The following is an 11,493-nucleotide window of genomic DNA, read 5'->3' on the forward strand; positions in this document are numbered from 1 at the left end:
AAGTTTAAGAAAAAAGATGGATGTAATCATTTTCAAAATTCATGGCAGGAATTTGAATATTCTACTTTGAACACATATTTATTACCTTCAAAACAAGACATATTTATGTGCTTGCAACATCCTGAAACCAGCTGTCTGTGATTTAGCAAACTGATACATCATCAGACAGTTTGATTCGACCAGCCACAGACCAGATCAGAGAGCTGTAACGTCCTAAAGCTGTCTCGTTCTATTGCAAATGTTTGGTCTGAACTGGGCTGGGCTAGTTTATATTTGGATTCAGACCTGTTTTTATTTTGAAAGAAATTAAGAAGCTTCAGGTATATTGAAGATTGTGACATTAGCATAGTCATGGAAAAAGGAACTAGTTATTGATTGAAAAAAAGAATAAAAGAACAATTATTCTTTAATGTTTGACAACAGCGCAGATGACTTAACTTACATCACCGTGGCTGCAGATACATTGCAGTGGCTTGACCAACGTGTCCTGAAAGGGAAGTAAAGAATGGCATTCATGTGATAAGAAAAAACTTGTTGCACTGATTATGGACCTTAAACACACTGCTGTTAATGCATTAATGCTGACAGTGCTTATTTTTTACTTTACAGCACTCTTATCTGAATAAACTATAGACATGCATTTTATAGTATAGTCTGTTATTGCTACAACTCAATTTACAAAAATGTTGGGACGTTGTAAAATGTAAATAGATCCAGTGTAAATATTTGCTAAAAAAATTGAAACTCTTAATTTAATAAAAACAGCACAGAGACATCATATTAAATGGTGAAACTACTTGCTTTTGGAAAACTGTTTTCCCATTTCTGATCTGAAAAGCCTTAAGTAAACAATCATTTCCTTCAATCTCTTAAAACTAGATGAACAATTAACAGGTGCACAAGTATTTTATGTACAATAACTAGAAAATGAAGTGAGCAAAGATGAGCTGAAGATGATCTTTTGTGCTGTTATAAGAAAAGCCCAAACAACCTGCAGCTCTTCACATTGCCTCTGATTTCAAACATCGTGTTCTGTGCTGCTTCTGATTGTTTTCTTTCCTCCCTCCTGGCTGTGGCCTTCAGGTGGGCTCGGTCGTAGCCGTGGGTTGGATCCGCTCCCAGAAAGCAGTGGACTGGCGCCTCTTCAGGAACATCTTCCTGGCCTGGTTCGTCACAGTACCCGTGGCCGGCCTGTTCAGCGCCGCCATCATGGCCCTGTTCGTCTACGGCATCCTGCCCTTCGTGTGAGGGCGTTCGGCCGGGAGAAAGAACAGAGGAGGAAGAGCGAGTCAGAGAGGGAAGCTTGGGTAAAAAAAAAATCATAGCTCGAGTGTCGAGGGTGCAGAAACAGGAGGAGGAGAAGAAGAGAGGGAGGGAGCTGCAGAGGTTTACAGATGGACTTGGTTGTACTGAGGATGTGAGGAGGGTTGGTTCATATGCTGCCTGGCTCCGTAGTCCAGAGATCTTTTTGACTCATTTGAGTTTCTGATCGTTTTTATTTATTCTTTTTTGGGTGCATAAGAAGGTGTGTAACCAGCGTGTTCACCGTATCATTCATTCTGCTGTACATATGACTATAATAGGGAGATTCCAGCAACTTCTAACAAGAATAACAGTTTACTGAGAAGCAGTGGCAGCCAGTTTATTATAAAACATCAGCGAGTTTGAAAAAAAAAAAAAATCAAATAGCACAGGTCTAAAAACGATCCAATCCTGCACAACAAAACTGACAAACATGGCTGCAGCTATTCTCCATCATCCTGCCCTCAATTTCAGCAGCATCGCTGGGCAAGTGCTCATGATTATAGTAACAAAATTCCAGAAAATAATCCTGTACATATTGTTATATTGGACTGAGTGTGATCTGTTGTATTGGGGCTTGCTTTAAAGTTTAAAAAAAAGAAGAAAAGATGTGCGTGTGGTCAACCAACCCATCCATCATCTCTCTTTGAAACATGCTAGCCAGGTACAACTAGGGCCAAACAGAAAGGACGCCTCAGAGAAAGGGGTGGTAGGACAGTCACTCTGCTTTTTTTATTCTCCATATGATACCATAGAAACCTGATTTAAAAAGAGTTGATTTTTGTCAAGAGCTCCTGTATGTTTTTAGAGATGGATCTCATATTTTTTAATGATGTATTATACTGTAATTTGTACTGTAAATATTGTCCTTACAGAGTTTTGGGGATGGGAAAAGGGGAGGATAATGGTTTGTCTTTAATGTTGTAAATGTTGGGGGGGTTCCCTCACCTCTTCATGATGTCATATTATAGAGTATTTTTTCATCCCAGAGCTCATACACACTTTAAAAGCTGCTGACTTTGCAAACTTAAAGTAATGATTGAAAACAGTAGATACTCCGTCCCTTCTGATTTGTTGAATCAGTAAAGTTTTGATAGAAAGTTATCTTTTGCTAACCGTTTCCTCCTGGAGAATAATTTTAAGTGGCTTTCTGATATAAATATGCAAAGGAGGGGCCTCATTAAAGTAGAATTAGATGCAGCCGAAACCAAAATATGAATAATTTTTTTTAAATCACACAAAAACAGAGTGATAAGATCCCAGAAAACATATCTCCATCCGTATGCCTTTGTTTTCATACATCAAGCTCAGTTACAGGAGTTGTTTCCTTATATCAAGGCTCCTTGCCAATGATTGACCTCTACACTGTCCGTGCTCATGTTATTTCATATCTCACACCCACGTTTAAGTCCAGAGTTTGTCTGTTTCCTAACCAGAGTCTGTATAAAAAGATGGATAATACAACACCTCCCTGAGAGTGAAGCCAAAAGATGTAGTGCTCTCTCTACTGACTGACTGCTGTATGGATCATGAACCCCATCTCCTCCATGTTATCAGATAGGTCTTGATGGAACTTTAAACTTATAATACAAGCTGAATAAGCGCTTTATAAAAGTGGTTTCTGCCGTGATAACTAGATATTGTAATGGATATTTGCGTTCAAAATCTGCCTGAAGATTTAGAGCTTCACCTACTGATCGGCAGCAGTATCAGTCATAAACCCCTTTATAACACATAAAACATGTTAAACTTTTAAAGTAAAAATAGATTTTTCTCAATCCCAGATTAACTAAAGGGCTAGATATTGTACTGGCTTGTGTTAAAATTGTCTTTTATCCAGGAAGTTTCATTTTTAAGTAATTTGATGGTATAAAAAGCAGTATAACACAATGGAAAACACTTCTTGCAGCATTGTGTGCACCAGATAAGCAGAGCAGAAGCAAAACCATGTAAGAAAATGTGACCATCAAACTTCTATAAGTGTATCTGCTCTAAACCAAGCACAAACCTCCATCCATCCATTTTCTATTCCGCTTATCCCGTTCGGGGTCGCGGGGGGCTGGAGTCTATCCCAGCTGTCATTGGGCAAGAAGCGGGGTACACAGTCGCCAGTCAATCGCAGGGCTGACATATAGAGACAGACAACCAAGACAATGCTCACATTCACACCTACAGCCAATTTAGAGTCACCAATTAACCTAATGAACATGTTTTTGGTGGTGGGAGGAGAGAACCCACGGGTGTTCGGGGAGAACATGCAAACTCTGCACAGAAAGGCCCTGACCGGGAAGTGAACCAGGGACCTTCTTGCTGTGAGGCAACAGCGCTAACCCCTGCGCCGCCCTGCAACCAGCACAAACCTTTGGAATTGTGAAATAAAGCCAATGTAGAAGTGAAAACCTGCAGTTCCTCTAGTGTCCACTTGAGGCTGGCTGCAAAAGCCCAGAAGTCCCATACACACATATTGAAAAAAAGAATGCACAATCATGATGCAGCTGATTTGACTGATGGGCAGGCATTGCGGCTGTTAGCCAAGAGGCTAAACACCTGTCTCAGCTCCAGCTTATCAGCTGTTGATAGGGTGAAACTTAGTTTGGGACAATGACACAGCAATTTTAGCATTGCGACCGCCAACAATGATGGAAGTCTTTTTCAGAAACCAATGGGTGGCGTCACTGAGCCTACCTCCATTTTTTATATCAAGTCTATGCTTCACACCAGCATAAGAATGTTTTACACCCTGTCCTATCTACAGTACATGCAATGCAAGTGAATGTTGGCAACAAAATCAGTTTGATTACATTAATTCCTATAGTAGTATCCAGACAGCATGCAAGCCACGCTGCCTGATGGGGCAAGATGGTGGGTGACTTTTCCCACCCTGTTTTTACTCTTTGTCTTGCTTTGAGATGAACGAGGAACAAGGAAAGAGGTAGATGACAAGATATCAGGAGTTTCAGTCAAGATTTCCTTGATTGCCTTTTACTTTCCTCATTCAGCAGAGCTTGTTAGCTTGCTTTCAAAGTAAAGATCAATAATATCCAGATCTGTTTTGAAATTTAGCCTGCGCTCTGACTGCCACAACAGAAGCAAAATAGTTCAGCTCAAAGCTGTCAAAGGCTCATCAGTACAAAGTGCCACACTTCTGTAGTGGTGTGTTTAGAATAATTGAGGTAAATGTCATACTTTTTACAAGGGGATGCTGAAATTTACAGGGAAGAGAGTTCAACTTTAATGGCTCTTCCAGCCGATTCCTGCGGCCAAGAGTTTCGTTGCAAATAAGAAATATCTCAGTGTTCATTACAAAGGGATTTGCCTTCACTTTTGTGTAAATGGAGGAGGTAGAGATGAATTGTCCATCTTTATATACATGTACCCCCTCATGTAATATGAGATATGAAAGTTGAATCCTCACCAAGTCGGACAGCATTAACTTGTCATATCAAACACTAACTGTCATATTTAAACACAGATATGCAGAGGTGTGAAGAGAGGGGATTCTACCCCAGCCACACGTGTAGCTCCTCAAAAATGGGCGGGTGTTTGAAGCGTAGAAGCATTTAGTCTGTCAATCATCTGTGTTTCAATCTAAGTGCTAAAGTTAAAGTAGAGGTATAAGGGGTGACTGAGGGCTAAATTAAGCCGCTCATATCATAATGCAGATGGTATCTTTTGAGGGGTAGTACTGATCATCACCAGCTTTTTAACAGGGTCACATGTGACCTGTAGATGAACAAAAGCTTTTTTTTTTTTTTTATTTGAACAAAACTCGATGCCAGGTGTTGCAAGTTTTTTTCTTTTTCTCTTGTTCTTGTGGTGTGTTACCTAATTTTTTTGTCTCATGAACAAATCTATGCTTAAGTAGCCACTTGCCTTGTATAACATTGTGTTTTACTTTGTGCGGATACAGTAAATTTATTAAGTACTGTGGTGTTTACATTGTAACCATATTGTAGAGTATGAGAAAAAAAACTGTTGCCTAATGATGCCAATGAAAGACAAACTATTAACATGAATTTTTAAGTGCAAGTAAAAAAAATAACCTGAAGTGTCTAGAGAGAGAGAGAGAGCGAGCGAGAGAAGAGAGAGAACGTGTGCGAGCAATGACTTGTTTGTGTTTTTCTGTTGTAGTAGTGCTAATCATGACCCCGTCACTTTACACTGCTACGATGTGTTAACTCTACCTGTATGGGTGCAATTCAGTAATGAAGAGAATGACTAGAGAAATCTCATCAAGACTATATATATTTTTCTACCATATCTGAGTTTTAACCTGGGCGAGCTTCTGGACACTTTGAAGGACACACTGTGGGCTCGATGGGAACAGGGATTAGCTGTTTTAAGATCGCTGTGATACTGACTGAACAGTCTTATCACAGGGTGTCTCGCCTCGCTGGTGCCATGTGCCACACCTCCTCCTCTTTAAGCCCAGTGTGGTCTAACATATAGATTTGACGTGTCGGTTGCCAATAGATCAGATTTTTAAATTTTACCATTTTTATTTTTGAATTTTAGATGAAAACACTTTGTAATTTTGTTTCCCTACCTACTGATTTACCTACCTACCTACCTATTGCTTCGATCACGAGCTGTGAGAGGAGCAGGATAGGCTTCTTGCGAAAACCAGGACAACTGCTCACTGAATGCAAAATCAAGAAGCTCAATCTGTGTAGCTGAGACATTATCATTTTAGACTTGATAACTGGACTGTGAGGACATTTGTTCCCTTGTTTTGGCAGGTAACCACTCCTAGAGCTCATACCCTTTCACTCTTTCATAGGCTGTGCATTACACAGAGGACCCTGCAGAGCTCATGTATTCTCTCTGGCATTTGAGTTTATTAGAAATAAATTCCCCCAGAGACTGCTGCAGTAATGAGACTTAAAAGTCTGAAATTTCAGCATTATATCACCTCCTTATCCATCATCTCTAAATCTATAGGATTTTTAACAAGTTTTCAGTCAGATGCCTTAAATAAGGTCTGTTGTAAACACACCCTTAAGTGGTTTTAAATGTGTTTCTACAACATGAAATTAATCTGGAAGCAACATGGGTTAACATTCAGACTTTATAACTTCTTACAAAAGGCAGCTGCCAACAAGAGGTTAACTATGAGTTGGCCAGAGTTGTCAGAGACACCAAATGTCATCCAATGTGTTTTTTGCTGAAACTTCTCCGACTCAAATTTTGCAATTTTTTGGTTACACTAAGAGGAAAATGTTTTATAGAAGAGGCAAGAGCAGTACTGAGAGTCAACTGGGGTGTAGTTCTGATTGCATTAAATCACAAAAGTATTGTTCATTTGTGAAAATTATCTTGACGTGCAAAATAAAACAAGCAAGTGTCAAACTCATTTACCACAGTTTATTTTCAGCAATAGTCTTCAGGCCTGTAGGCTTTATACTGACAGAACCTGCAGGATGCTGACCACCAGGTTGGCCTTCAAAACTACATGATCACTCTGTATGTAAAAGTTTGACCACAGAAGCCGGCCCTCTGCATAGAGAGCCACCAGCTAATAGTTAGCCTGGCTGGTTTTTCAGTTCAACAGACTTTAATTCTGATTTGTACTTTGCCAATGTAAGATAGTGTAATGCCCAACAACTGAGCGCTGCCATTTATCCCAATAATGATATCAGTTAGCATGTGTCAACTAGAAAGACTTCTATAAGTGCATGGTTAAAACCTGACTGTTGATGAAACATGAGTCAGCCAATGTAACTTTAACATTGAACAGAACAAAAACACCTGTTCTTAAATAACAGAGGAGTTTAAAGCCTTTTCCTAGCTTCTTCAGGTGCTCTGCAGGTTCCCCTCTGTAACTCGCACTGTCATGTTTTTTGTTTTCATTCATTCTCAATCCTGATAGGCCAAACGGGATGCACTGCTCGAGATAGGAAGGGAAAGTTAAAATCGCCCTCTAGTGGCAGAAACAACTAAACATATACATTTTGGTTCAAATATTAATACCTTGAAAACCATAAATATGAAAATGAAAAAACAGAATTTCTCAATAACTTGGCGAATGTGCCTCATTCTTATGGTGCGTTCAGTTTACCTTGGAAGTCGGATGCCTGAGTTGGGAATGACGTCAAAATCAGTTTCTGACTCAGAATTCCGACATCAAGATGCGATCAGGGTAACGTATCCGAAAGCATCATGGAATTTTAGCGTTCCGAAATCAAAAGGAACGAACCTTGACCCCTTTTGCAAAATGACTTTGATTTTGCACCATGATTTTGCATTTGATTAGACACAAACAAACTTTAATTCTAGTTCCAGGCTCAGATTGGTGCAGTGTACTGATGTCATGTTTTCCCTCCATGCCCCGCCTACCTAAAATTTAGGTACGGAGAAAAAATAAATGATAAATAAACCCAGAAATCTGGGGAGGGAAATAGAAACAGGGATACTGTTTAAATGGATTTGACACTGGTTTGACAGTAAGACCTGCATGACTAATAAGGCCATTATTTAGGGATTTTGAAATATGCCTAACATAACAAATCTTATCTTTTAACTTTTTTAATAAGTTATTTCTTTAATACACAGATTTCGAGTTCTGAAAGCAGCCACTAGGGGGCGTAGTTTGACCTTTCCCCGTAGAGAGGGGCAGCATTTTCGACCAGTTCGTTTTAGCTGATCACTTGAACTCAATAAAATGCGTGATTGCCATTGAGGGAGTCTGTGTGCTTCTATCGCATTCTAACTGTTTTGTAACTTTTTGTAGGGAGAAACTAGAGAAACAGAACGTGCCATGTCTTTCTCCCTGAATGTGCAACACAAGCTGTTTTCTTGTCGAGGTGCAACTACATCGCTGTCACTCTGTGGTGTGTAGCTCCACCTGCCCTGGTGTAATAGCGCCCCCTGCTGTTTGTATGAGGTGGAGGGGCATCAGTTCAGACCTTCATCTGGATGTGGTGTGCAGTCTCTAGTCCTCTGGTCTGTTTTGTACTAGAATGTGCTCCTTGGCTGGCCTGCAGGCTTTAAAGCTCTGTGTTGTCTTTTACTGTTTACTGCTATTTAACTGTCCAGTCCTTCAAAAGTAATAAAAATAAAGACATAAATAAATGAATAAAAAATCAAATGAAACTGTAGCCTGCTTCTACGAAATCTTAAAGCTCTTCTGATTTGCTTTTATCGTACTGTAATGTTTTATTTAAGATTTTAGTGAAAAATGTCTGCATTTAAACTAAATTATGGGAATTAAAATTACAAAGAATACCTAAAGCTCACTGAGTTTTGCGTCTTATTTCAAGTGGACATGTATGTGTGAAAAACTTTTGAAATGTTCTTTCTAGACCAGTTCTCCACCTGTTTGTTTATGACTGAAATATTTATTGATTTTGTTAACTATACAGTTTAATGACATCATTTTGGAGTTTTGTTGATATTTATATTAGATGTCTAAGCAATAAAAGAATTTTGTCTTTTATATTTATGTTGGACAAAAAAAGATTTCTACATTTTCAGTAAATTAAAAAAAATTACATGTAGACTGCCATTTTTGTGCAGTAAACGCATTGCTCTTTTATCATACTTACTGTACTCATCTACTTTTCATCTTTTCCTCTTTACTTAAACTGCTCCAGGGTTATAACCATAAAGGTTTGAAGGGTGACACTCTATAGGAAAAGATGTTCCTAAAATGTAGAAATCTTGTGTTTTTGTGGTACAACATTCAGATAAGACTATGATTTTTTATTTAATAAATGTGGCTCCTACAGATTCCTTTAAATGTTTTGTAAAGCTTACTTTTACCTGAAAGTGGATTTAAATTTTAGACAGCAATTTGACAGAGACAAATCCCAACACTGTCAAATCTGTTTTTTCTGTCTTTTTCTTCTTCTCCTTCTTTTGGGGGATTCGTAAATGACAACTCAGCATTTACAGTAATGAATTAATGTTTGCAAGGTTACTGTAGTTAACTAAAATTAAATCATCAGTAAACTAACTAAATAAAAAGTAAGCTTTACAAAAAAAAATTATAACAGAGTAAAATCACCCGATTCCATTGGTGAATACTTCACACAATGGTAATTTTAGGTCTTAAATTCTACACAAACATTAAAATTTAAATCAATAAATTGAATGAAGAGTGAAGAGCCCTTTTGGACCTCCCCCCTGACAGATATCATATTGCCATAAAACTAACACAAAATCTAATAAAAAAATAAAACCTTTTTTGCAAAATAAAACCTAACAACCCAGCAGTAAAACACTTTTTAACACTACACGGAAATTTGAAACAACAGATACAAACTAGTGAAAAATTAAAGACTGTTGTAACCTTGGTTCACATTCACTAATTATGAGTGAAAGAGATGTAGAAGTGAAAGCTCAAGAATGGTTGGCAGGGGTTAACAGCTAAGAAAAGGTGACTTAGAAGTTCTGCAGCAATTAGCGTTTAAAGCTCTTGAGGTCAAAATTAAACCTGTAAAGCACCAATGCTGCATGGTAAAAATATGGTATCAAAGTTTGGGTCTTTAAAATCTGGGTTTAAACAATGTGCAGAAACCCAAATATGCCTTTTCAGGTGGAGGCAACTATTTACTCTTTTGTTTAATGTTGTTGCCTTTCGAACTTACTGTATAGTGCAAGTTTATTGGGAGCTGCTCCTTACTTTAAAAACTTCAATAAAAACAGTAACAGCTGAAACGGGGTTTATACAGAAAATGTGATAATGTTGATAATATTTCCAGATAATAATAATCATGAATTCTGATTTGAATGCATTGATGTGTCAGTGATCACTTTAATGTTGCAGCTGATCAACGATAGCTCACAATAATTGAGTTGTATTCAATTAATGTGTTGTAATTTGTCTGTGTAAATCTGGGAAGAATTCAGGTCAAATCAAAAAACACAAAAGCAGAAAAACTAGCTAACTACCTCTTTAGATGATTAAGCTATGGAGATTTAAAAAAAAAAAACCTATAAAAGTAAGACCTCATAGTCTTGTATTTAAACTCTTTAAAAGCCTTCATTTTGGCTACATTGATTTATCAACTTTTAATACTTTTTAAGACCCAGAGGACACCCTGTAAGAACTTGGATATAAATCTACACATAGCTCTTAATGAAAGGCATTTTTCCATAACATTGAATGTGTGACTGGATAAAAAAAAATTCTGGAAAATAACCGATTCTTAAAACAGATTCATTTTACTACATCTGTGCTATCATAGAATCCAGACAAGAATTTTACATTTCTAACCTTCTGTAAGCATTTATCCCAGATTTCTGTACAATTTAACAAATATTTTTTTCCTTTTTACACATTAAGTGGTCTACTCATGCACTGTTTTGGTAACAGTTGTCTAGTAGATTAGTTTACTCCTGAATTCTTTTCTGTAATAAAAACTGAGCCAACTCTGTGATTTAACAATTGTTCTAAACTATAAGAAGAGTTGTAAACTTATTTCATTATGTTTGGTAAAATGCACAATAGTCTATTAATCATAATATTAGAACATCTATATTTAAACTATTTACTGTTTTCCATTGTGCTGCAGAAATAATTTCACTTATTTCCATCCTAAAAGAACTCATTCTAACTGTTGGAGATATATTGCTGCCCTTGAACATTTTATGTTGTGGTTGTCTGCTCATTTCCTCTCAGTTTGCATGCATTTGGTTTCCTACGGCAACAGACGTCTGTAAAGACTGAATTAATCTGCCACATCTTTTCAGGCTGATGTTATTTAGCGTTTTAAACTCTGATAATAACTCAGACTCGGCACTGAGAGCACTTTAAGTTCCCAGCTCTGTGGCTGTGTGTGCTTGATTTAAAGTCGAGACGTCTCCACGGTAACGCTGAAAAATGCGTGTTTGCTTCTGGTACACAACAAGTTACACCGTTCACATTCAGTGGGATAATGGTTTCAATTTCATGTGGGTTAAAGAAGTAGCCATTAAAATGGAAACCATAACTTCCCTGCCGTGTCATGGAGTGGTGGCATTGTTGAGAGTTAGAGGAAAGTATTTTTAAAGATCTATTTGTTTTTTTTTTTGTTTTTTTGTTTTCATCTTTGGCCCCTCAGCTGAGACAAATTGTGGCTCCCATATCCTGTGAAGTTTCATCAAGGATCAGCATGGAGGTAAACATGAAAAGAGAATATTTTGTAGTTTTAAAGCCTGTTTACATAGCTTTGTATTCCGAATTGTTGCATAGGTATGCCACATCTCTTG

General features: G+C 37.7%; 1 protein-coding gene across 7 annotated transcripts in view; it reads left to right on the forward strand.

The window, feature by feature from the left end:
• The window catches only part of slc20a2 (solute carrier family 20 member 2), a 76,802-nt gene extending 73,369 nt beyond the window's left edge, over nucleotides 1–3,433 (forward strand). For all 7 annotated transcript variants that reach the window (XM_041788346.1, XM_041788344.1, XM_041788351.1 and 4 more), the window contains one exon: nucleotides 1,084–3,433. In XM_041788346.1, the coding sequence (XP_041644280.1) occupies nucleotides 1,084–1,248 (165 nt within the window). In that variant the 3' untranslated portion in view covers nucleotides 1,249–3,433. The remainder of the gene's footprint in view (nucleotides 1–1,083) is intronic.
• The last annotated feature ends 8,060 nt before the right edge of the window (nucleotides 3,434–11,493 follow it).

Source organism: Cheilinus undulatus, linkage group 5 (assembly GCF_018320785.1).
Source record: "Cheilinus undulatus linkage group 5, ASM1832078v1, whole genome shotgun sequence".
In the NCBI taxonomy this organism is placed as follows: domain Eukaryota; kingdom Metazoa; phylum Chordata; class Actinopteri; order Labriformes; family Labridae; genus Cheilinus; species Cheilinus undulatus.